This window comes from Protopterus annectens, chromosome 3.part0 (assembly GCF_019279795.1).
Source record: "Protopterus annectens isolate FY-2018-M chromosome 3.part0, PAN1.0, whole genome shotgun sequence".
Lineage (NCBI taxonomy): Eukaryota > Metazoa > Chordata > Ceratodontiformes > Protopteridae > Protopterus > Protopterus annectens.
This window is the reverse complement of record NC_056731.1, coordinates 101,463,716-101,489,235: the sequence shown is the minus strand read 5'-3', so window position 1 is coordinate 101,489,235 and position 25,520 is coordinate 101,463,716. Positions and strand designations below refer to the sequence as shown.

Below are 25,520 nucleotides of genomic sequence, written 5' to 3'. Positions count from 1 at the left end.
TAATTGAAGTAAATCATCTTTGATGGTGATACATTCAGGATTGACATATTTATTCCTTACTGTGGCATTTGCCAGCTCTAAAGGGTTCTGCAGTAGCCCATTTGCTAGATAGGGTTTGTCGCACCATATATGGATCACATGGATTTTTCTGCATCCTGCATTGCAAGCTGGTTGATGCAGCCGATGCTTATTGCAGCCTTTGTTACAACAAAACCTTTTATCCACAGTAAAAACAGAGGGTGAAAGCTGTGCTCTGTCCATACTACAGTGTGGTTATTTTTTGATTTCTGTCATCATTGTATCTGTAGATGTAGCCACACTTGTGATGCTGTGCTTCATAACATTATTTTATATTTCTGTATTTTTAAGCATGTATGTTACATGTATTTATAGGTCTAGATATTTTAATTACACACACGTCAATGCAAAGAGTTTGCTTCTGTTTTTGGAAGCCAAGTCCAGCCAAGTTTTCCCCAGTATGAAGAAAAAGCTCTGTAGTAATAACATCTTGTGTGTGTGTGTGTGTGTGTGTGTGTGTGTGTGTGTGTGTGTGTGTGTGTGTGTGTGTGTGTGTGTATATATATATGTATATATATATATATATATATATATATATACATACATACACACAGAGAGAGTGAAAGAGGTGCGTGTGTATGTATTGTATTATATACATACAAACCCCTACAAGGAAGTGTGTGTGTGTATGCATTGTATTGTGTACATACACACACCCACAAGGGGCTATGAATTTTTTTACAATCATATGTTGACGATTCCCTTTGTGATGAGTTTGCTTATTCTGAAAAAACATGTGCAAGTACTTTGCAATGTTGTCAGTCTTCATTTATGATATATGTCTGTTAACTTATGCCATTTCTGTGAATTTTTTCTTGGAAGGTGCTTTATTTATTAATTGATTCATTCATTCGTTCATTCTTTCATTAATTTATTTGATTTGGTTTAATTTAACATGCTGTGGACCAGTGGTTGGTCCTAGGCCCTTTTTAGCTATGACTTGTGTCAAAAGGTAGTAACATCTGTTTTCAGTTTACATAATTACTTGGATCTTAAACAAATACCAGTTATGTTTGTGAGATGACCTGAGAGACTCTGTATATTATTATGTGTTGTATTTTGACCAAATGATTTAAGATTAAATGTTATAAAAATGTGTTCACCAAACTGAGCAGAACATTTAATGCTAGATTACATTAAAAAAAGTTTTTGTTCCATATTTTGAACATGTATTATGCATTTGTTTCATGAAAAGGAGTGGTGAAGGTTTTTACTTTTTTCCGTAAAGTAGATCCTAATAACTACACAATCACATGTAGCAAAAACATCATAAATTATGAAACATATGACAGATATGTAAAATCTAGGCCAAAATACAAAATGGCTAAGCTGTGTTATGGAGCTCAAATACATTAAAGACAAAATTTTACTGAATGTAAGTTTACTTTCTCATTTTGTTGGTTGCATATGATGACAGAAAATGCATTTGCTTTCCGTGAAAGTGGTAGCTCTAAAGCTCCAGTATTCCCAGGTTCATAAGGGCCCGCGACAGATTTCACACTTCCATTGTGTCTGTCTAAATGGAATTTGGGTGCAGGTTTGTATGGTGAGATAATGTATATTAAAGGGCCCTATGGTTGCTACAAGATGGGAGTGTGTGATGTTTTTCGATTATATGTGCCCTAGAGATGTAAGACTGAGGCACCTGGAGCATCGTCCTGATTACAGTGCTGTCAGGAGTGACTAATCTTAAAATGTCCATGGTTTCGTCACAGAATGTTCTGAAAGTGACTTGATAAGTAATAGGCTGGGTATGTCACTGCTAATGCTGTAAGGGAGAAGAGTTGTTGGGACAGTGCAACAGTGTAGGCAGATGAAGTTGATATTATTTATTTTTTGTTTGTTTATTTTAATGAGATGAAATCAGTGGTTATAAAGATATTAGGGTGGAGATTACATAAATAAAAGATTAGTTAGGGTGGATTGTTATGTGTGCCGTTAAGGGGAAATACCTGTGCAGTCAAGTCATTTCTGGTCTTTTAATTACAGAAATGATTCTCTAAAGGAAACACATTTCCTGATGGAGCAGTTCTTTTATTGCTATAGTTCCTTTGTGGTATTGAGAGAGAACACCATTCCTGATGGCTCCATTCTTCTGCAGACCACCTCATGGATCAGTAATTGTTGAGCAGAAAGCCCCAGATAAATGGACCCTATATTTATCTCAAGTGATGCCTCCCATCATATCTGTAACCAAAAGTAAACCTAATGCGGTAAATACAAATACATGCATGGGTAAGGGTATTTCCAGATGACCTATTTTATTATACACATTCTGTATACCTGGGACAAACTAATGCATCACACTTTACTTTTTCCACATCTTCACATTTTCATTGCTGGAAAACAAAAGTGTTGAATAGATTACATTTCTGTCAGTAGCCAGTGAAATGTGTGTTACTCAACTGCAATTCACAGCCTTTACTTTAAACCTGAAGCATAAGATGTATGTCTAACACAACAATGGAATACTTTCACATTGACTCTCTTGTACGAACTGCTACCACCTGGCAGCATATCCCTTTCCAGCAGGATTTGAATCTTTGCAACATAATCAGCACAAGTAAAAGACAAACAGACCTAAATGTTTACTTTGATAAAAGGTTACATACAGTAAGGCACTGTGTATGTACATATTTTGTAAACTCCCTGTCATGCATCTTTTCTAAATTCTTCCATTCCAGCGTGTGGTGTCAGATGCATTCATAACAAGCAGGAAATGTGAAAATAATAACAGATGTCTGTAGGTTAATTAAAGTCAGTTAAAAGATTACTCTCCTTAAGTATGCTAAACTTGATGAGATGTAGGAAGAGAGATTATTTTAGACAGAGAACAAATCCACCTAGATTATGTAGTTTAAAAGGAGAGGCAGTTTAGGAAGCGGCTCTGCTCTTTATGCTGTGCAGTACTTCACTGGGATTATCCGTAGGACAGTACCCTGGAATAAGTGAATATGTAAGGTGCACTTCTCCTTCATAAAAACAATACCATTGTCTTTCTGGGAAGTAAAATTCCAGTGTCACTCAAAAAGACAATAAAAAGATGCTTTCAGAGATGACTTTTTTTTTATTCTGTAATCATGTTAAAGCATGTGCTTGCATTTTGTTAGAAAGTACTGAATATAGAAAACTAATTATATTATTTATCCTTCCGGAGATGTGCCTTTGCTCTTTTTTTTTTTGACACATTAGAGGATTAAGCATGTACTTAAACAGGCTGATTACTGCAATGATTTTCTGAAATTCATTATCGATGCACACTGCAGGCACGGAGAAATCAGTTTTCTTCAAGAAATGTACATCTGATTCATTATTATCATCTTTTACTAAAGAAATTATTTCTTTGTTTTTCCTGAATTTTTAGCAGAATGACAAGGTGCCTACCTTGCAAGAAAAAGAAGAGAACAAGGATGTTTTGGTGCTTCAGAATGTGCTGCCAGAAAGCCCCGCCCCCTCAGCAGGGAGTGCCAACTGTGATTGGAGGTAAATGCTGCTTTCTCTTTACTCTTGCACAGCAGACACCGACTCTTGACTGCAGAGCATTTAGCAGACATATGAAGGCTTGTGCTTTCCTGGGAGGGAGCTGTAGCTGCAGAATGTTTTAGAATGCAAGTAATTTCTTTGTTGTTAAACAAGAAGTATGGGGAGTTCTAGGTTAAGGGTCTTTGACCCTTATTTTGTGACCAGGGATTCTTCAGTACTTGAATACAGAGAAGTGACACTGCCCACATTTGATGTGCCTTATTTCAAATACATTGATGAGGAAGATGAGGAGGATGAATGGAGTAGTCGTTCACAATCTTCTATGGAGGATGATTCTTTAGACTCCCTTCTTTCTGACAGGTACATGGTTGTGTCCGGGACCCCTGAGAAGATTCTGGAACATCTCCTGAATGACTTGCACCAGGTGGAAGGACAAGGCAAAGAGACAGGTAAAGCAATCAAAAGTCAGACTAGCACTGGTGCTCTTGCTTTTGCTCTATGCCTTTTGCCACAGAAGCTGTGATCATATCAGTGTATACCAGCCTAAAGTTTGTAATTGTAAAAGTGTGTGTGTAATGAAGTTAGACTTTAATACAAATCTCTTTCCCAGTTATATTGTGTCATCCAGTTAAATGGTTAAAAGTAAATGAAATTTCCCTGTATTCTTGGAAGTAGTACACTATCATCTTATTCAGAAATTAAAGAAAGTTCATTAATAAACCAGCAAGATTAATCCGTACTGCTGCATGAAACAGCAGTAACAAGACTGGGGTTGGAATACAGTAATATTCTGATTCTGGACAAAGCATTATAGTGCATGGCAAGTACTTTTCATTCTTTAGAGTTTTTGTTTGTATGTTTTTTTCATGCCAGAACTAATTATTGTCTATTAAATTAGCTCTGTTTTTGTCAGAAGATGTTTGGCACCTATGAGAAATGCTCTAAATCTGATACGGTTTAAGAGTGAGAACATAGTTTTGAGTGCATAGTATGGGAGGTACCTGAAGTCTGTATGATAGGTACACTTACAACTGTACTGGATGTAACTAACATGCTTGCTTGCTTTAGTGCTTGTTAAGACACCCACAGCTCTTGGAGTTGTTCATAGTAAATATAGCTTTAAACTGCATGTACCCAATAGCAGTGCATTGCTGTAAGTTAAGAGAAGACAAAGAATGGGTGGTGTTCTGAAGACTGACTGTGTATTTTATGTGGTACTGTATTCACGATGCACCTTTTTCTCTTTCACCATGTATGGGGTTTATGCCTTGATGTGTTCACTGAATAGAATTATTCATAGTGTATTCTTGCAGAGTTTACATTTCTGTTCTCTCAAAGTTTTTGCTTGTATCATTAAAGCTGAGTTCTTTGAATTAGGCATGTTTTCTAAGACCGCTGTAAACTTTGTGTAATTTTTTGTCCGGTTTTTGACCATTTACCAGCTGGACCACTTAGCCGTAATGGTGACCTATTTGGTCTTTTGGTACCCATCATGTCTGATCATTGCACCCCACATTATCCTTTGAGGGGATCCTCTGGCCATTGGAGGTTTGTTTCAAAATGCCTTTATCTTACGACTAGCAGCAGTTGTGACATCTGGCTATTAATAGAGCATCATACTTAGCTAGGGTGGGATTTTCATTAGGTACCTACAAACCTCACCTGCCAGTTGGTAAATATATTGCAGTACCTTGCTACATTAGGACTAAGGAGGGCACATACTTCTGAACACCCATAATGGTTAGCAAGACATATGACATGCTTTGACAGGACTCGTGGTGACTTGTAGGGAGTTGCACTTCTGGGCATTCTCCCAAATGAGGCTGCTGGAGTGGAACCAAACTAAATCTTTCCCCTCAAGATGAGTAAGCTAACATTGGCTCCTTAATCTCATTACCTACCTGACTGTCTGCTCCCCACTGCCTGAGCCAATCATGGAAGCTAGGTCCACAGCCAGGGGCTACATCTCCTTGCATCTCAGATTAGCTTCTTTTGTGTAGCTTTACTTGGTATTAACTATTTTGCAATTAAAAAGGCATGTGTGTGTGTAAGCATTACATATTGTGCCTGATAGCACTTGCTTCTTAAATTAGCAGCAACTCCAAGATGGTTAGTTTTACTGATGTGTTACATAATTAGACAAATAAGCATGACAACTGAACTAGAAACATCACCACTAAACATCTGTGTGTTTTTGAAAACTGGCTGTAAAAAATAAATAAATGCAAACTGCATGGATAGATTGAGTTTCGGGTACCTTCAGAAAGATATACGGTGACTGTGCAGCCTTTGCATTTGGGTTAAATATACATGTTGTGTAAGATTCCATAAATAAAAGGTTCATGATCAGTAAATTCTGCATTATTGCAGGATAATTACAAAACATAATGTGGAGGTTACCGTTGCTAGTAAGAGAAAAGGCAAGTAATCTCAGCCTTAGAGTAATGAATACACAGCACTGCCCACTTCTGCTATGCTTTTTGTCTTGCATGCTTTTCAGTAACTTAACATTCCTGCCTCTGGTCATTACAAAAGCAAAGCTTGTCAGTGGCTTGTTGAAATTATTTATAGGGGTATTACCCACATTTCTAAAGTGTAAGTGTACTTGTCCATCAGCGCAGTTCTGCCGCATTTAATACCAAAGGACTCCTGCATGAACAATTTATGTAAACTATTGATTATCACTACAGGTTTAACTGTTTGAGACTGCAACTGAGGCAAACAGACCATTCCCATGCACTGCAGGGTCAGACACAAATGTTGATCAGTGAAAGAAATATATTACACTGAAAGTGACAGCCACAGGCAGGAGGGTCTTTTGCTCCTTGGGGTGTCTGGCTAGACTCTGGAGATCTAATTTAGACTGTAGATCTTTATGTTAGTAGTGTTATACCTCAGCATTATTAGCTACTTAAGCAGATGCTCAGAAGTGCTTGCTCAACATGCATAAGGGTTGCCTTTCTCTATTGGGGGAGTGCTACCTTTGTTAAAACCTGCTGGTAACAGTAATAATGTCCCAGACAATTATATTTGTAGCTTCTGCTGCCAGTCAGATGATGGATCTAGCTAATTTGTAGGAATGCAGTAAACCTTTATATTACTAAACTTGTAAGCTGTATAACCTTCCTCTGTGACACACAGGCTGTACTGCATACCTCACAGAATAACCTCTAGGTACCCTTAAACAGCTGCTGTACTGCCTCAGATAAATATTACAATGAAGATGTGGCTCCCAGCCATCTTCCCTTTCCTAAAACAGTGATTTCATTTCCTTTTGTCCTAATATGTAGCTGTACAGCACCAGCTGCTGTAAGGCTGATTTGGGAAACAATGCTGCATCTGCTGTTTGACAAAATGACTTTTATTTTACTTCCTGTTGTTGGTCAGTAACTGGGTCTAATTTTCTTATTCTTTCCCGTCAATTTCTGAGGTCTTCAGAGTAAACTCACCTAATATAGCATCTTTCAACAAATATATATAAAATATATGTTTGTGTTTAATATTTGATATTAAGTATTACAAGATAAACTAGAAGTCAATTTCATTGGTAAATAAAAACAGAAAATGATAAAAGCTACTTAAAATATGGAGGCGCTTGTCATTTTTAAGGGTATAGCTAATTTCCATTTTCTATACATGGATCCTAAAAAAACACTGGCAGCTGTTATTATTATTTTGTGATGAGTGAACATTTCTTTTGAAAGACACTTTTTTTGCTGTATGGTTTATATTTCTATTAAGTGATACCCCATCAAAGTGTGGTTGCAGCCTGGCTGTCAGTAACAACATTTCTATGGTATCTTAACTTTTCTACTGTGCCATATGTGTAGCTTTTGCTGTAGGATAGTCATTAGTGGTGGTGGTGGGGGTGGTACCTGAGTCATCTTTTTTATAATGCATTGAGTCAGTCAGGTGGCATGTTAAAACTAATAGTAACTTCTTTTGTACTTAGGAGTTTCATTGCCTGCTATTCCCATTCCCTTTGGTAGTACAGGTCAGCATATGAATACATAAATAGTATAGCCACACACACACACACACACACAAACATTGGCATACTTCTTCACACAAGAATCAGAATCACTTGCATGTAGTCACTTTTTGGAAACAAGAGCAGAGCAAACTCTGCTATGTTAAGTCATGTTCTACCCAAGAGTGTAGCCAGGCATACATTTTGTACTCTACTGAGTTGTTTTGTTTGTCTTTCGGCTTTTCCCAGTTAGGGGTCTTCACAGCGGAACTCCGGTCCGCTAATGATTGGCAGTAGATTTCCACGAACGCCGAGGTGCCAGCTTGACATCCAACCTTCAGTGAAGGCATGCCCATTTACGCATGTCTTTCGAACACCACCCAACCGCGGGGAGTACATGCAGACTCCACACAGAAGGCACTCCCCGCACTCCATTTGGTTTTTTTTTTTTGTTTGTTTTTTTCTGAACATCATATCAACATGGGTTTGTATTTGGGTAATATTATGTCTACAACTGTCTAAATGAGTACCTCCAACAACAGGTGCAATATTGATAATCTAAAAGAAATATCTTAAATAGTTTTAGGGGGAACAGCTAAAAATGTTAATTACATTTATTAAGTGCTTTGGGGGGACAGCATTTTGAAAGATGTGCCCATTTTTAAGTGATAAGTGCCCAAAGGGTTAGCACTAAGAGCTTGTGAGTACAAAGTGGAGTGTGCTTGTTACACCCCTCGGTCAGCCATTTGGTTGTGCTAGCTTGCATTTTTCGTAACTGTAACTTGTAACGTCACCATGAGATATTGTATTGAGCAGTACCATCTCTATACATTTTCAGATCGTTTGCAAGGCATTTGTCTTTATCTTAAAGTAGATTCCATTTGTGTTTTCCCAGCTACCATTGGTTTTATGTGAGGCATCCTCCCAGGACACCACCTTGGTTTGATGCATTGCCATATGGATATTCTTTACCATTTTTTAACCAACATGGCAGAGACAGCCAATGACATGTGAGTGTCCTGCTTTAGGAAGAATCATATATTGGATTAAGTAATAGCTGGGCCAGTAACTTGCTTATGCTCCCAAAATATCAGCTGGCAAAAGTGCTTGACTAGTAGTATTATATATATATTTTTTACTGACGTTCCAAATTAAGTTGAACTTAATGTGCAACACTGTAGTTTGTAGAGCCTTTTCATCATACTTTTATTGTAGTTGGATAATAGATTATTTTTCGCCAGTCCACATTTCCCTTTTTTCTTTCTTGATGTCCACATTTTTGCCTTAAAGTAATAAATGTCCTTTGTGTTCTACACCTAAAGGTATAAAGCAGAAGTGATGACTGAAAGAATAATATTCTTTAATGTTTCTGTTCAAGGAATGGGTTTCTCTATGGATGGTTACATGCAGAGGAGGGGAGTCTACAAGATGAAGAATTACTTGACTGGCTTATCAGGGATAGAATGGTCCCTTGCCTAATATAGCATCTGTTGAAGTTGGCATTCAGAGCTGTCAAATGACTTACCTTTGGCTGCACTGTATATTTCTGGCTGTAGCAGTGTTAGAACCCTATAATCTTCTGCTTTTGCTTCTGGAGGCTGTGATTATAACCTGCTTGATGATAACACAAGGTTGCACATTTTAGATGTTCCTCTGTATGGTAAATAGGTGGATGTGAGCTCTTGGTACTTAGCGGCTCTTTTGGCAAAATCTGTATCAAATCCATTGTTATTCCCAAATGAAGGCAGTGGGTATAGCTTTATTGATAATATTTTCTCTCTCTTATGTGACTGAACCATCTTGGTCCAAGGTAAAGTAGAATGTTATGCTCAATGTTTACCTGTCATATACATTGAGCCACAGTTGAATATTGCTGCTTTGTATATTCATGATAATAGAAATAACTTTTAGGGTTACAGAAAAAAGTGTCCCCTTATGACTTTAATACTATAAAACAAAATATGTCCTTACATGAAGATGCTATTTTAAGTTTAACTTCCAAGCAGCATTTTGCCATAAGCTTTGCAGTTTACCCTGTGGCTCCTTTTCCATCTCTGTTTGGTATCTAACTTGATTAACTGGAATGTAATCTTGTGGTCTCCTGCTCCTGATGCTTTTATACAAACTTTTTTGTGGTGGTGGGGGCTGGAATTAAAAGGAGAGCGTAATTACACAATAAGAACTGGAGGTATATGGATGAAAATATGCAGCACTGTAGTTTGTAAAGCCTTTTTATTATAATTTTAGTGTAGTTACATAATATATTATTCTCTTCTAGTGTCCATATTTATTTTTTTTTAATGTCCACATTTCTGCCTTAGAGTAGTAGAAGTTCTTTATGTACTACTGCCCCTAAAGATATAAAATAGAAGAGATTACTGAATGAGAAATATTATTTAATGTTTCTGTTCAAGGCATGGGTCTGTCTGTGGTAGATGTATGGTAATGTGTGGCTTCTCTTTTTCTGTTGTACCTCTCCTAACAGCCAGGGTAGCATCTCCTATACCTTTCTTCCTTGTAACAGAAATGTATTCCACTCTCACAGAGTGCCACTGCCTGTCTCTGAAAGTATCTGCAGGTTTCCTGCCACTCCATATCCTGTCTGGGAGACCATGCCTCAAGCTTGTGAAGTAAAATGTGTTATGGATTGCTGATAGTCATGATGTCCTTCAATATCATTGTTGCAGTATTCATTACACTAGGGATTCTCTGCCAAGGCTAGCACAACGTCTGGCCAGTATACCAAAGCCTTAGGTTGTAATAGGCACATCATGAATCATGTGTCACACATATGCTCTCCACTCATGGCCTAGGGCATAAAAGTGAGGTACAGATAGATGTACCTTCCTTGATGCCAGTGTGAACGCCATCTTCGATTGTCTGTCTGAGTGCTCTTTTGTCTGCTGACTACCAACCCATTTCAGATAAGTGACCCACTTGACTTTTTCTTCTTATCTTGCCTTTTATTTTTTTATTGTGGGGTTGCATGTCATCCAGAAAGGGAAGATGCCAGTGTGGGAGACAGATCGTCCATAAGGACCATCATGAGTAGTGTTTGTTTTGCTTAGGTGCTTCTCACGACCATATGTCATGCCCTGTTTATCAGGTGTTTGTTCGTAAAACTCTTAGTAGTCATTTCTCCTCCTTATCCACCTACCTGAAAAACCAACACCTTATGTTGTTGGTACAATGGCAGAATCATCCCTGCACGAGGGTCAGCTGTCTGCTAGGAAGAAGGTCAAGAAAGTTAGGTCAGATTCCACTGCTCTACCGCCTCCCTCAGACGTTTCTCTCAAGGTGGGTAAAAGCCGGTTTGTCCATAGGCTTCCTCTGCTGTGACCGATTTGGAGGCCGGCATGAATCTAGCTTTTCTCACATCTTCAGAGGCTCTGCAGATGTCCATTTTGGATTTTCAGGGGGAACCGCAGCAGATGGTATCTAAGGGACTGAGGAGTGTTCCACACATTCTTGTTAGGGAGAAGATTCCCACTACATTGATTGAGTGTTATCAGGGGTCAGAGCCTTTTAAGGTATTTATGGCAGATGTCCCTTTTAAGAAGCAGTAGAAAACAAAGCATATTTCCTCTGCTCCTAAGGATCCTCAGTGTGAATGGCAGGATTTTAAATAGGGGTTATTTAATGCTGTTATGGCTTTGAAGCCCCTTCAGGGAGTCTCTGTTCTGAACCCTCCCCCCAGTACTCTACTCCTTTGAAAAGACCTAGGAAGCAGAACTCCTCTGATGACGACTTAGACTTTGATGAAGAGTTTTTAACCTATTCCTCCCAGATTCCCTCTACATTGGATTTTGGTTTGGAGGAGGAGGACTGTCTTCATGCGTTCATAGGCAAGAAATAGGCTAGCTCCCCTTTCTGGCCATTTTAAGCCTAACCAATTTCCATTTGAAAGGCAAGAATCAAACCATGTATCTTCTGTTTTTGAGGTAAAAACCTTAACTATTATACCAAACCCCTGACCCTGAGTCCAGATTTTCCTTTTTTTTTAGGAGATTTCGTTTGGGGGTACTGTTTCTCTTATGATGGAATTTTTTTTTGAAAAGAACTTTATTATAATCATTGCTGAAATGAACAGTTATTATGAAAAAGATGAACTGATTTTAAGGAACAATAGATAAAAAACAAGAAAACACTGATATAAAAGAAAAAAAAGGTAACAGAAACTATGTACACAGATGGTATCATTAAAACAAAATATAAGAACTGCTTTTAGCATTCGCCTTATTATTTCTCTAGCAATTCATGTATGCTCTTCCACTGGTTATGTAAAGTTGTAGTCCTTGTAGACCTAAATTTAATTGTCAACAATTCTAATATAGATACACCCTTGAGAAGATCTTTAAAATCTTGAAAAGAGGATATATGTGAAGATTTCCATTTTTTTGTTATTACTTTCCTGGCAACAAATAAAACAGACCGGAGCATAGGATGTTTACTCGATTTTGCACAATTTGGGACTGGTGTGTTGAATAAAACTAATGATTTACTGAGTAAAAGTTATCTGTAAAGATTGCTTGTAAAAATTTATTAACATCTTCCTAAAATTTTTTTAAAGGTAAGCAATCATAAAATATGAGACCAGTCCACATTTATCACACTTACATCTCCAACAGAGTATATTTTCTTTGGCTATCTTATTTGTTATATGGAGTGCGAAATTATCTATTTAAGAATCTCCATGTGAATATTCTCCATTTAAGTAATGAGGTAGTTTTAGTAGCTGTTTGAAGAATGTTTAATTTGTCTTTGTCTGTAGGATTACAATTACTAACAACAGAGAAAAAATTCCAATAATTATCTGGGTGTGTGTCCAGATCTAATTTAATTGCTCTATAAATGTGTGATCTACTGTTTTTAACTGAGTTGTTCTGCTGAGTTGAAACTATCAAATATTGTATAAGTTTCGGAATATGGTGGAATTTTTTAAGTGGGTCTGCACCCAGGTTTTGGATGTTCAGAAAAGGTATTATGAACTCCTCCAAATAGAGTCTTCTAAGCCCTCTGCTGTTCCTCTTGTTCTTGCTGCTTTGTTGGACACATTTTCAGCAGCTTCTCAGGCTACTGATTCCCATTCCCCTGATGATTGTAAATTTCTTTGTAAGTGTCCCTCTGCTGGACCACTCTGTTATTTCTGTTTCTTCTAATAAGCCTTTCAAGCTTATTCCTTCCAAAAGTAAAAAGAGTTCTAGAAGGGCTCTTCCTAAGTCTACTCAGACTCCTACATCTCAGAAGCCTTCTTTTCCAGACAAGCCAGGTTCTGTCTGACTGTCTTCTTCCCTCCATCCTAAACCAAGTTCCTCTTTCTCTTCATCTTTCCCTGTCTCTTCACAACTGGTTAAGAATCAGTCTGGATTTTCGGGTTCTGTTCATCATACATGCAGGGGTATTGCATGATTTGGAAATCTCTTTCTCTTTTTTTTGGGTATTCTTCCAACTTCCTCAAGAACTACCCTTTTTTCCAAATGTTCTTCAAAGCCTTTTGTCTCAAGGCACCATCCAAACAGTTTCTGCTCCTCAAAAGAGGAAGGGGATTTATTCCAGAACATTTCTGGCTCCTAGGAAAGAAGTCACCTGGAGAACCATTCTGCATCTTTGAACACCTTTTTAAAGGTTCCCGCCTTTTGAATACTATCCCTTCAAACCTTGTTTCCTCTTCTTCTATCTCAGGATTTCCTAGTTTCTCTGGATCTCAAGGATGTCTCTCCATATTCCTATTCATCCCCATTTCAGGAAATTTTTACATTTCTGTGTTTCTTCCTTGCATTTTCAGTGCTCTGCTTTACTCTTTGGCCTCTCTACTGCCCCAAGGGTCTTTACCAAATGCCTCGCTGCTGTGATTACTTTTTGCAGGATGAGGGAAATACAGATCTTCCCTTATCTGGATGACCTGCTCATTCAGACTTCCTCTACAGAGACCTTGCTTTAGCAACTTCACTACGCTATTTGCCTCTTGCAGAGCCTGGGGTTTAAGGTGAATTTTCAAAAATCCATCCTGAATCCTTCTCAGGATCATGTTTTTCTCAGATGCAGGCTTCAGATGATTCCTATGCTGACATCCCTGCCTCCTCCCAAGGCTTTATCTCTCATTGAATTTTTTTCAGTCCTTTCTTCCTATGGTCTCAGTTACAGTCAAGGGGTCTCTTAGGACTCTGAGGTTCATAGCTTCCACTATTCCTATGTTTCCTCTAGCCAGGTTTCATATGAGAAAGCTACATTGGTTCCTAAAGTTAGTCTGGCTTCGACATTCCTGTCCTTTGGACTTTCCGATTCCTCCTCTTCCATGCCTCAGGCTAGAGTTTCACTGATGGATTCATCAGCTATCTCTAAACCCAGGGCTTCCTTTTCAGTCTCCAGTCTCCTCTCAAAAACTCTTTTCAGATGCTTCTGATGTAGGGTGAGGAGCTTCTTTCAGCCCTCTGAAAGTTCAGGGCCTTTGTCAGAGGAAGGACCATATCAACTTCAGAGAGATGAGGGCTCTTCTGGATCTTCAAGCTTTCCATTCTCTATTCCTTCCAGGAGTCCTCAAAGTCTTTACAGACAATACCATAATGATGTGGTACATCAACAAGCAAGGGGGGCATGGTCTTACCTCTTGTTCAGACTAGCTCTTCAGGTTTGGGATCTGGCTGTCCAGTATCAGATGACTCTTCAGGCTGTCTATAGTCCTTCAGAATAGAACATCATGGCAGACTCTCTAAGGAGGTCCATAACACAGACTGACAAATGGATGCTTCACAGAGATGTGTTTCAGGACATTGTCCTCCAGTGGAGTACTCCTCAGTTATATCTTTTTGCCTCCCCTATGAACAGACACCTTCCTTTCTTTTGTACCAGATTACCATGTCCTCTGCTGGGGTGGGTGGACGCCCTTTCTTTTTCTTGGAAGGGGATGTTTCTCTGTTCCTTCCTTCCCCTTCCTGTCATACCGAGGGTCCTGTTCAAGATAAAACAGGACTTTCCCAAAATCTTGTTGGTGACTACCTTTTTGGCCCAGGCAGCAATGGGTCCCTCTTCTTCTGCACTTAGCCAAGAGCAATCACCACAAGTTACCTCACAGGTAGGAGTGGACCTACTCACACAAGACAAGGGTCTCTCATCGATCCCCACTTGTCCACTCTTCAACTGAAACTGTGGGTGACGGGGCTTGATTCCTTTTAAGCACCTTGTTTTCTGAGGATGATCCTTGAGTTTCTGCAGGAGGCCAGAAAACCCAATACCAGAAAATCTTATTTATCCAAATGTGATATTGAATTGCTCAATGCTGGGTTGACATACTCTTCAGTTAAAGCCCACCTTTCAGGTATTTCTGCTTGTCTGCCTTTGATTCCTCCTTTAGCATCTAGATTTGAGGTCAAACAATTTCTTAAAGGCACCTTCATATTAGGCCTCCCAGGAAGCCTATTCCTTCTTCCTGGGACCTTAGTTGTGCTCTTGAAAAACTGACTAAAGCTCTTTTTGAGCTTGCAGCTTCAGCTTTCTTACACCATTTGACTTGTAAGACTATTCTTCTTTTGGCTCTTGCTTCAGCTAGAAGGGTGTCTGAGCTTCAGGCCTTTATGGCTATACCTCCTTTTTTGTTTTTTTCATGGGGACAAGGGTGTCTCTTTATACTAATCCTTATTTTATGCTTAAAGTGATTAATGAGTTGTCTCTTAATCAGTCTATTCATTCCTTCTGCACAGTCTGCTAACAAGAAGGTTCTTCACACAGTGGATTTGCATAGACAACTTAGATATTATTTGAATAAAACTAAAGCCATTTGTAAATCTGAGTAGCTTTTTGTTTCTTTTCATGCTAGGTCTTTAAGTTTGGCTGTTTGTAAGCAAACTATTTCATCCTGCATCTGTAAGGCCATTTCCTTTTGTTACTCTCTTCATGGGAAAAAACTTTCTTCTTCTGTTAAGGCTGATGCTACCAGGGCTGTGGCTTCTTCTGGTGTTTTTTTTTTCATAGGATTAGATATCAGCTCCTTCCATGAGGCAGCTATTTGGACTTATGTGCACACTTTTACCAAACATTATACGTTGGATATGATTTCCAGGGCTAGAGCTGAATTTGCAAGGGCTATACTGCATGCCTTTCTGGAGGGTTCTGCTGGATCTTCCTCCTCCTAAATTTGCTCTTGAGCTTTTGTACTCTCCTCCCTAGTGTAATGAATACTGCAGCAGTGATATGGAAGGACATAGTACAGTTGTGTAAAATCTTACCATAACAGTAGATGTCCTTCCCTTCACGGTTGCAGTATTCACTCCTTCCTCTCCCTTTTCTTTTTCCTTCTGAATGCATATGTTCCTCTTTTATTCCATGGGCTGTTGTTCCTCTTGGGGCTTTTCATTTCTGAGGAAGGTACATCCATACATCACCTTTTTGCCCTACGCCATGAGCGGAGAGCATACATGTGACATATGATGTCCCTATTACAACCTAAGGCTTTTGTATATTGGCCGGATGTCAGGCTACCCTTTGCAGTGAATCCCTAGTGTAATGAATAGTGCAACAGTGAAATGAAGGACATCTGCTGTTGTGGTAACATTTTACACAACTGAACTTTTTTCACATGAATGACTGCTGTTACATATGTCCTGACAGCAAACTACTGCAATACTGTAAAGGTTTCATGAGAAGTTGTTATGCCCTCTTAGAGTGGCAACATTGCTGTTTAGGTTATAGTGAAGTTGTTTGCCCCCTAATTTTCTGAGGACCATGGACCCATCAATTGCCCTTTGAGTACAGAAACCTGAAGCTGTCACAGTAAAGTTGATTGCCCCCTAATCATCTGAGGACCAGGGACCCATCAATTGCCCATTGAGTATGAAAACCTGAAGCTGTCATTTTTTAGTGTACTGCCCATGAATCCCTTCATTTTTCTAGCTCTCATTATCATATACACTTGGGGAGGGGAGCAGAGCAATATCTGACTATTTTTTGTCAATCTAAACCCTTCAGCAGCCATAAACAAACAGAGTGATTAATGTACCTCTTCCTGGGTGTAAGACACTGGATCATTGGATTCTCCAGCCCCCTCCCATGTGACTAAACTTCTTGGAGCCTTGGCCATTTGGTTGACTCTGAATTGCCTTTGTCTCAGGTGGGAGCTATTCTTCTGCACCATGGGATCCCCCTCTCTCTAGGATTTTAACAGTTGCCAAACTCTTGTCATGCTAAGCTTAGTATAGTAGTATTATGGTAGGAAATGTGATGAGTATGTGAAAAGATTATTAAAGTAAGTTAAAATAAAAGAAACTACGTGGTTGTAACTTCATAGGTTGGTATTAGGCTATTGGCCATAGGGCCTATACATGCCTAGTCATAACAATTCCCTGGATATTTCTTCCCACAGTATTTACTTCCCTGGACCCCTGTCTAGCAGTGCGACTGACGTGATCCCTGGGGTGAAATTCCTATCTCCCATCCAATCATCAAGGTTCCTTTTGAAGAGGGTCAAAGAGGCGCTCTGCTTGACATGTATGGGCAGTCTGTTCCAGAGACTGGAGAGTCTCTGGGTCAGGAACCTATCCCTCCAGCATGTTTTGTTCATTGTGATGACAAGATTTCGATCCCTGGAGTGTATGCCTCTGATGGATTGGTATTTCTTTAAGTGTAGCATGTCCAACAGGTCTGGGTTTGACATGGCCTTGTATGTTAAGCAGAGATCGCCTCTGAGTAGACGATATGCGACAGAATATAGGTGAAGGTTTTTTAGACGGTCAGCATAGGGCATCTGCTTTAGGTCTGTGATTCTTTTAGTGAGATATTTCTGCGGCCTTTCCAGTTGTTGCAGATGTCTTGAGAGGTACATGCCAAATTGGGGTGTTGTATTCTGTAATGGGTCTAATGAGGGATGAGTACAGTGGGACAATGACCTCCTTTTTTCTGGTTGAAAAGCCCTAGTGATGAGGTGTGCCACATAGAAGGATTTCCTGACTGTTGTGGCGATGTGGTTATCGAAGTTGAGACCACTGTCCACCTGTGTCCCTGTGAAATGGATCTCAGATTTCCTGAAATTACTTTACTTCCCATAGCCAAGATTCATAAGTCAAAGTGTTTTATATATCCTGATGCAAAAAGTTATGCTGCATAACCAGACTTGGAGGAGTATACTTGCAATGAGAATAGTAAATAAACTGGTGAGACCAGTACATTAAGTTTCTGCTTCTAACATTAGTGGTTACAGTGATCAAAGACCTATTCTTGGGATACTTGCAGGATGAGAAAGGGAAGACACTGTAGAAGCTACCCTTTAGTAAATGGAAATGTAATGAACTTTAATAAATGGAAATTTAATATGCTGTCTTTTTAACACCAAAAGTTGGTTGACGTCTGCTAAGTACTAGAGGAAAGCTTGGAAGTATATTTTCAGAAGAAGAATGATTTATTTAGAACAGTCTGGCTCCTGTGCCTGAGCTTGAAACTGTGGAATCCAAAATGTTTGCCATCATTCTAACACAGGTAGAGGTATGTGGAGTACTGGCAGTAGTTGTTAAATGTAAATGTGAACATGTGGCTGAATCCCTGCTGTGCAACAACAAAATTATTTCCAATCATGCCAAAGATGTCTGCAGGCTCAGCTGCCAGGTGACATTGTCTAGGACATGAAAACTAGGTTTGCAGATATTTTCACCTCCTATAGGTTGAAATGCTCAGATACCATGATTAGCATACCCATAAGTAGCTACAGAGTAGTAAAACACAAGCACAGAGTCGTCCTAAGCACCATCATAGGTTCATAGGTTCATAGGTTTATACTAGGCTATCTGCCCTAAGGCATTTATAAGCCTAGCCCAAAGTTTTGTGGCTTACGCCACCCCTTATGTTAAAAAATACTGTGCCCATTAGTTTGTTGTGCCTCTGTCCAGCAGTGACACAGAGATGATTCCCGGGGTAAACCTACGATCTCCCATCCACCGGTCAAGATTTCTCTTGAACAGAGCCAGCGAGGTGCTCTGCCTCACATGGACTGGGATTTTATTCCACAGCATAGGGAGTCTCTGGGTGACAAATCTATCCCTCCAGCATGTCCTATTTATATCCGTGCTAAGGTTTAAGTCGCTTGCTCTAGTGGATCTGGTAGATTTGGATTTTTTGAGGTGGAGCATGTCCATTAATTCCGGGTTGGACATGGCCTTGTATGTCAGGCACAAGTCACCTCTGAGCAGGCGGTATGCGACTGAATAGAGCTGGAGTTTCTTCAGTCTGGCAGCATATGACAGATTTTGGAGTCCCTTTATCCTTTTGGTGAGGAACTTTTGGGGTTTCTCCAATTGCTGCAGGTGCCGGGTGAGATACATCCCGAATGGGGCATTGTACTCGATCATTGGTCTGATAAGTGAAGAGTACAGGGGAACAATGACCTCACTTGATCTGGATGTGAATCCCTTCATGATCAGGTGGGCAATGTAGAAGGTCTTTCTAACCACTTTAGCAATGTGAGTGTCAAAAGAATGGCCACTGTCAACCTGGGTCCCCAGGTCCCTGATAACCTCTTCTGTGCTTAATGGATTGCCGCCTGTATGGTAGCTTGGGGTTACCTTGTTTTTCCCGAAGGGTATGACTATACATTTTTTGGCATTTAACTTCAGGCCATGGCTCTGGCACCAGTTATCAGTTTCCGTGAGACCCCTCTGAAGGATATCTGTGTCCGATGTACTTTCCACTATGGCGCCCAGTTTGCAGTCATCTGCAAACTTTGTCAGCCATAGTCCTCCTATGTTTGCCTGTACTTCTGAGAAGTAGATGCCGAACAACAGGGGGCCAAGGACTGAGCCCTGTGGGACACCACTTGTGACCGGCTTGGAGTCTGACATGGCGACAGCAACTCTAACCCTGTGGGTTCTGTCCTTTAGCCAGTTTGCAACCCATCTTGTGACATATGGGTTTACATTTAAGCTGGTAAGTTTCTCTATAATACCCGAGTGGGGTATTGTGTCGAAAGCTTTTGCAAGGTCAAGGTAGGCTGTATGGACTGCCTTTCCCTCATCAATGGCCTTGGTGACTGTTTCGAAGAAGTCGACCAAGTTCAAAAGGCATGATCTGCCCTTGACAAAGCCAAACTGGGTCGGGTCCAATGTCTGCAAGTCCCCTATGTCTTTGTTTATGAGTTCCATTATGATCCTCTCCATAGCTTTGCAGACCAGGCTTGTTAAGCTTATGGGGCGGTAATTTCCAGGGTCCGTAGAGGTACCGCCTTTGTGGAGTGGGACCACAGTTGCCGTATGTCACTCCTTGGGCACGTATCCTGTGGTAAGGCTAAGATTAAACAGCTGTCTTATATGCGGGTTTAGTTCCTCATTGAGTTCGTGTAGCACACAGCCGGGGACACCATCCGGTCCCATTGATGCTGTGTTTTTAGCTTTAGAGAGAGCAGCTTTCACCTGCGCATTAGAGATTTCTGGGAGGCTACACTCCGCTGGGATAGTTCTCTCCTTTTGGGGGGGAGAGGGGGGTGAAGTTTGCACTGAACCTGTCTGCCAGTATGTTGGCAATGTCTGTGGGTTCAGTGATTTTTGTATCATTTTGGACTAATTCTGCGCATATCTGGGAGTTTCCACCCAGGTTTCTAACATAGCTGAAGAAAGCCTTATGATTGTCTTTTGAATCTATTGCAATTTGTCTCTCAAATTTGGCCTTGGATGATTTTATGAGTGCTCGTATTTTTTTACTAATAATGATCAAGGGTGTCTTCTCTTTTATGGATTTTGCTCTATCATGTAACAGCTTTCTCCTCTGTTTATGGCTGGGGTCCACCAGACTGGACGTTTGCCCTTGGTGGAAAGAGTCTTGGTTTTATTAGGGATTGCCTGATCCATGCAGTCCTGGAGGTGTTCGCAGAAGGCATTTGTAAGGGCTTCCGCAGCTTTGGTTGTGGTTTCCACTGGCTCGGGGGCCTTGAAGGATACCACACGAGTCTTGAGTAGTGTGAAATTTGCTTTAGAGAAGTTCTTCACTGCGGTCTTTTTTGTTTGGGGTGAGGGCGGGATGTGGATTTCCAGTGAGATAAGTTTGTGATCTGATCTCACCAATGAGGGATATACTTCCGGTGTGGAGCATTTTGTCCCCATGTTTGTGATGATGAGATCTAGTATATTTTCCCCTCGTGGGAACGGTGACTAGTTGTTCCATGGCATTTGAATTTATGAACTCCAGGAACCTTTGGGCTAGAAAGTTGGGGCTTGAGTAATGTTCCCAGTCTATATTCGGGTAGTTGAAGTCACCCAATATAATGGTGTTTGGAGATACATTTATACCCTCCAGTGTCTTCAGGAAGGCTGTGTGGGGTTCCTGAGTTTGAGAGGGTGGCCTGTAGCATGCTACAAATTGTAGAGCAGTTTTGCCTATGGTTAATTGCACCTGGATGGTTTCCGATGCTTCGTGCGTTGCCACCAACCTGGAGGTGTGGGTATCCTTGATGAATATGGATACACCCCCTCCTTTTGTGGTGTGGTCTGGGTTTTGGGGCCGGAAAGCATGATATGAGGTAAAACCTGATAGTGCCGGGGTGCTCTCAGGAGCCTTGAACCAGGTTTCAGTCACAGCACAGACATCAATGTTCTCCATACTGAGAAGGGCCTCGAGAGCATGCATTTTGAGATTTAGACTTCTGGCATTGAGCAGCATTACCCTTAGTTTCTTCCCATTTTTGTTTTCTAGGGTGGTAGGTTTAGAATTTGAGCCTTGCCTAAAAAAGGCACTATGGGGGTGGCAAGAGCCTTAGCCAATATCCGGAATCCCAGGGGTGACAGGTGCAAGCCGTCCCTTGAAGCAGCGTGGCTTGTCAAGCATGTCATCCCAGGCAGACAGACACTGGATCCCCTTTGAATGACACCAGAAATTAAGCCAATTGTTAAAGCTGATCATCTTGTCTCTATGTTGTGGCATCATTCTTGGTGAAGGAAGGATACTGCTCAGGGTCAGGGTCATACCTGCCTGGGCTACATAATCAGAGAGCTCCTCTATGTCTCTTTTCATGTAGTCCAGGGAGGTACATCTCAGGTCGTTCACACCAGCATGGACAATGACTGTGTCATATTTGTACTTGCTGTGGAGTGACCCGAGTGCTTGTGTTATGTGGCAGATTCTAGCACCCGATAGGCAGCTTACTGTGACCCTCTCCTTGATCAGCCTGGTGAGTGGGACGTCAGTGTGTCTGACTATGGAGTCACCTATGACAAGTATGTTTGGTGTTGTATTTGGCCTTAAGGGCTGTGACTGCTTTGCACACTGATTTTGTGGTTTATGAGTTGCCTGTGGTGTGTCATGAGGTGGCAGTTGCTTGGATGTCTGCTTTGGAGGCCTCTGCTGTTTAGGTAAATTTTTGCTCAGAGCCTCCGAGTATGACTTTGTGTGTTTGTGTTTGATTCACTGTTGTGATAGCTTTATGTGAGACTGGTTTTGTGGTGTGTGTAGTTGCCTTTTCCTCCTGTCTAGTCTTGCCAGTCCTGAGTTGAGAGAGCTCAGCCTCCAGTTTGGCTAAATAGCTGCATCTCTCGCAAGTATTTGTGTTATGTGGGAGGAGGAGAGGGTTGTCAGTGTACATGAGGCAATTGTAACATTGCCTCAATATTCCCAAATTCACCAACTGGACAGGAGAGGACGCCAGCATCTGGCCCTTCGACATGCTAGAGAAATTTAGAAGTTAGGGGTGTAACTGAATAAGAGAGGACTTAGTAAGGAAGTGGGTACTCCTGGGGGGGTTTTGCTAGTGAGGGACTTTGTATAATACAGAAGTGCTAAACCTGAAAAGAAGATGCTTTTAAGACAAGTAAAAGCTTTTAGGAACAAGTGCTGCACTTTTTAGTTAAGGGATATACTGTTTAGATTACTAGTAGAGCATTTCTAAGGGAAAAAATGAAGAACAGACTTTATGGAGCCAGAAAAAGTTTAACCTTGTTAAACCGGCGCTGCCCAATGCTGCTCTAGTGGCAACTCCGTGCTAAATCGCGCTAAAGCACTCTAAAGCGTGCTTGATAGCAGGGGCTGGAAAGAGCCAGGAATTGACCCAAAACAGCCAATAAAACTACAGTTTCAAGTCAGTAACCACTCCCACGGAGGGCAGGGAAGCAGCTCAATATTTATCACTGCCACTGATCAACAGAGAGACTTTCCTTTAGCCTAAGCAAAAATGGCCTCACAGAAACTTACAAAACAGTTCAAGAACAGCAAGCCTGTAACTTGAACTTTTTTAAATCTCAGAAAAGTGGGAAAAAAGCAAGATTTTTTTTTTGTTTTCGTTTTTTCAGAGATAGCAGAGGTTCACAAGTAATATCAAGTTATAACAGTGCAGTAAATGACCCCACACAAGAGTGCTAGGTCAAAGACAGAAAATATGCAAGTTTTGAGGAAAAAACGATTTTAAAATTAAGTGCAAACAGGAAATTCAGCAAACAGCTTTTGGTTGTGCTCTAATTACAGCTACTAGTGCAGAAATCAAGTTTAACAAGCCAGAAAATACTCAAACTAGGCAGCTATGCAGAAAAACTTATCAAATGAACAGAGGAAAAATACTTAAAATCTCAAAAGTGGCTCCTTTCTTCTCTCAGCATTTTCTCCTCTTGGTGGGTGCTTCACCAACAGCCAACAAGCCTGAAAAGATGCCAAAACCACGAGGCAACTAGGTTTTAAGAGAGGAAGATGAAAGAGTTTTGGAAATGACCCCTTTTGGCCAATAAAACTACAGTTTCAAGTCAGTAACCACTCCCACGGGGCAGGGAAGCAGCTCAATGTTTATCACTGCCACTGATCAACAGAGAGACTTTCCTTTAGCCCAAGCAAAAATGGCCTCACAGAAACTTTCAAAACAGTTCAAGAACAGCAAGCCTGTAACTTGAACTTTTTTAAATCTCAGAAAAGTGGGAAAAAAGCAAGATTTTTTTTGTTTTTGTTTTTGCAGAGATAGCAGAGGTTCACAAGTAATATCAAGTTATAACAGTGCAGTAAATGACCCCACACAAGAGTGCTAGGTCAAAGACAGAAAATATGCAAGTTTTGAGAAAAAAACAATTTTAAAATCAAGTGCAAACAGGAAATTCATCATTGGTGAAACACGTTCTACAGCATGTCACCTCCAGGAGTGCACCTAGTGCCATAGACCATCTGCAGGAGTCTGGATGATGTTACTGGCAAAAAGTGAGCCACGCATTATGCAAACTGAAGAAAGTAGAGCAGTAGTAATACTTGCAGTGTTCAGCATACCACCATAAGGATAGTCTTTAGTGCAGTCACTTAACTAAGCAGTGAACGTGCAGTACAGAGCTTGCAGATGTCTGCCTGGTGCAGTCATTGGTGAAACATATAGTGTGCAGTATAATACCTGCATACTTTGTCTAGATCACTCACAACAGTCATGCCACATGGTGCCAGGGAAAGAAAAATGACCTAGGAGGTAGCATGAGACAGCTGCAGGCCCTACTTTTGGTAACCAGATAGTTGTGTAAGATGCTGGTTTGGTAACAGCAGTTATAAACTGATATCTGTTAATCAGAGTGTAGCATACGTAGGCCTTGAAGGAAGAGATAAGTAGAAGAGAAGACCTGTGCTCATCACACCATAGGGGCCAGCATGGAAAGGCTGGTAGAAACAGGGTCCACTAAGTCAAAATTAAAGCACACACACAGGCTACTTGGGCCATTATAAAAGTAATAAATACAGCTGTGGTATGCTGCTTCATACTGTCTCATTTTGTGATTGTGCACTGTTCCTAAGAGGAAAAGGTGAACTCTGTATAGCAACCTGATTGTATAGAACATCCGGAAAGCACAGCCTTCGCTTATTTTTGTATGAGTAGTAACTTTTCCTGTGCTTGGAATACCTACTAAAGTTCAAGGTGATTTTTGATAAGATAAAATGTAGACATTGGAAGTCCTGCATATATTTATGTGTACTTGTGTTTGTTTTTTGAGTGGATAAAGTAAACCTTGTTCAGATTAAGAGAGATTGTAAAAAAATATAATAATGGGTGCTAGAACCTTTGTAGTTGACATGTGAGGTAATGTTGGTTCACTTTTATTCTGCCAGGTGGGCATCTACAAATGTGCTTGCACTCCCATTGCTGGGTATTAGAAGAGTCAAGTCGCTTCCATTCATAAAGCAGATACACTACACAACTGAGGCTTCATTACTGGATTTTGCTTCTGTGTACTTCTATACTATTTTGATCCTTTTAGGCCTGTATCCATTTCTTTTCTAACCTTCGTAAACATCACCCCTCTGGATTGGTCCTATGCTATCATCTTCTGCTGTTATTGCAGTGTGAATAACGCATTGTGGACCTCCTGAAAGGAATGCTTTGCAAGTCAACATCTTTTGTAGGACCCTCTTGGTTCTACAGAAGAGAAGTGAGATCACTTGGAGCCTTCTGCTTTTCGTGCATGTGGATGAGGAACTGCCACAGTTTCTGATAGAGCTAAAGGGCCGTTATGTATTTTTCTTTCTTTTTCTATTTTTGTTTTGGCCTTTCTTCTGGTAGACTTTTTTGGTACTTCACTCCTGCTGGGGGAGCAAACTGAGAGAATTGCCCAGGGCAGCAATTGACCTAGCTGCAGTCCTGCTGATCAGCATCTGGACTGGTGTAAAATACTCCAAGGTAGTCACGTAAAACTCTTTATTTAGAGATGTGGCACAAATATTCTGCCTAGTGTTTTACTTCTCTCAAGTATTTTGTATACATTTTATTGTTTTTTCTTCCTGTTTGTGAACATGCATGTCCAGTGTTAGACTAAAATTTCCCAAACACAAATCTTAATTTAGTCCCAGATATGAAAGCAGAAAAATAATTACACAACACACAGTTGAACAGAAAATTAAAAAAATATTTATACAATCCTACAGTTCCTGAAAAGCAGAGCATTTATTAAAATAATTACTACTATTACTAAAAAATCACAACCAGTAAGCACTTTTGTTCCTGCTTCTATAGCATCATTAAATTGATGCTAATTAAAAAAAAAATAGCTATTTGTAACGGACAAACTTTGCCACA

General features: G+C 40.3%; 1 protein-coding gene across 3 annotated transcripts in view; it reads left to right on the top strand.

The window, feature by feature from the left end:
• RAPGEF5 (Rap guanine nucleotide exchange factor 5) overlaps positions 1-25,520 on the top strand; it is a 1,983,710-nt gene that overhangs the window by 1,245,255 nt on the left and 712,935 nt on the right. For all 3 annotated transcript variants that reach the window (XM_044064607.1, XM_044064608.1, XM_044064609.1), the window contains exons 15-16: positions 3,443-3,561; positions 3,922-4,010. In XM_044064607.1, the coding sequence (XP_043920542.1) occupies positions 3,443-3,561; positions 3,922-4,010 (208 nt within the window). The remainder of the gene's footprint in view (positions 1-3,442; positions 3,562-3,921; positions 4,011-25,520) is intronic.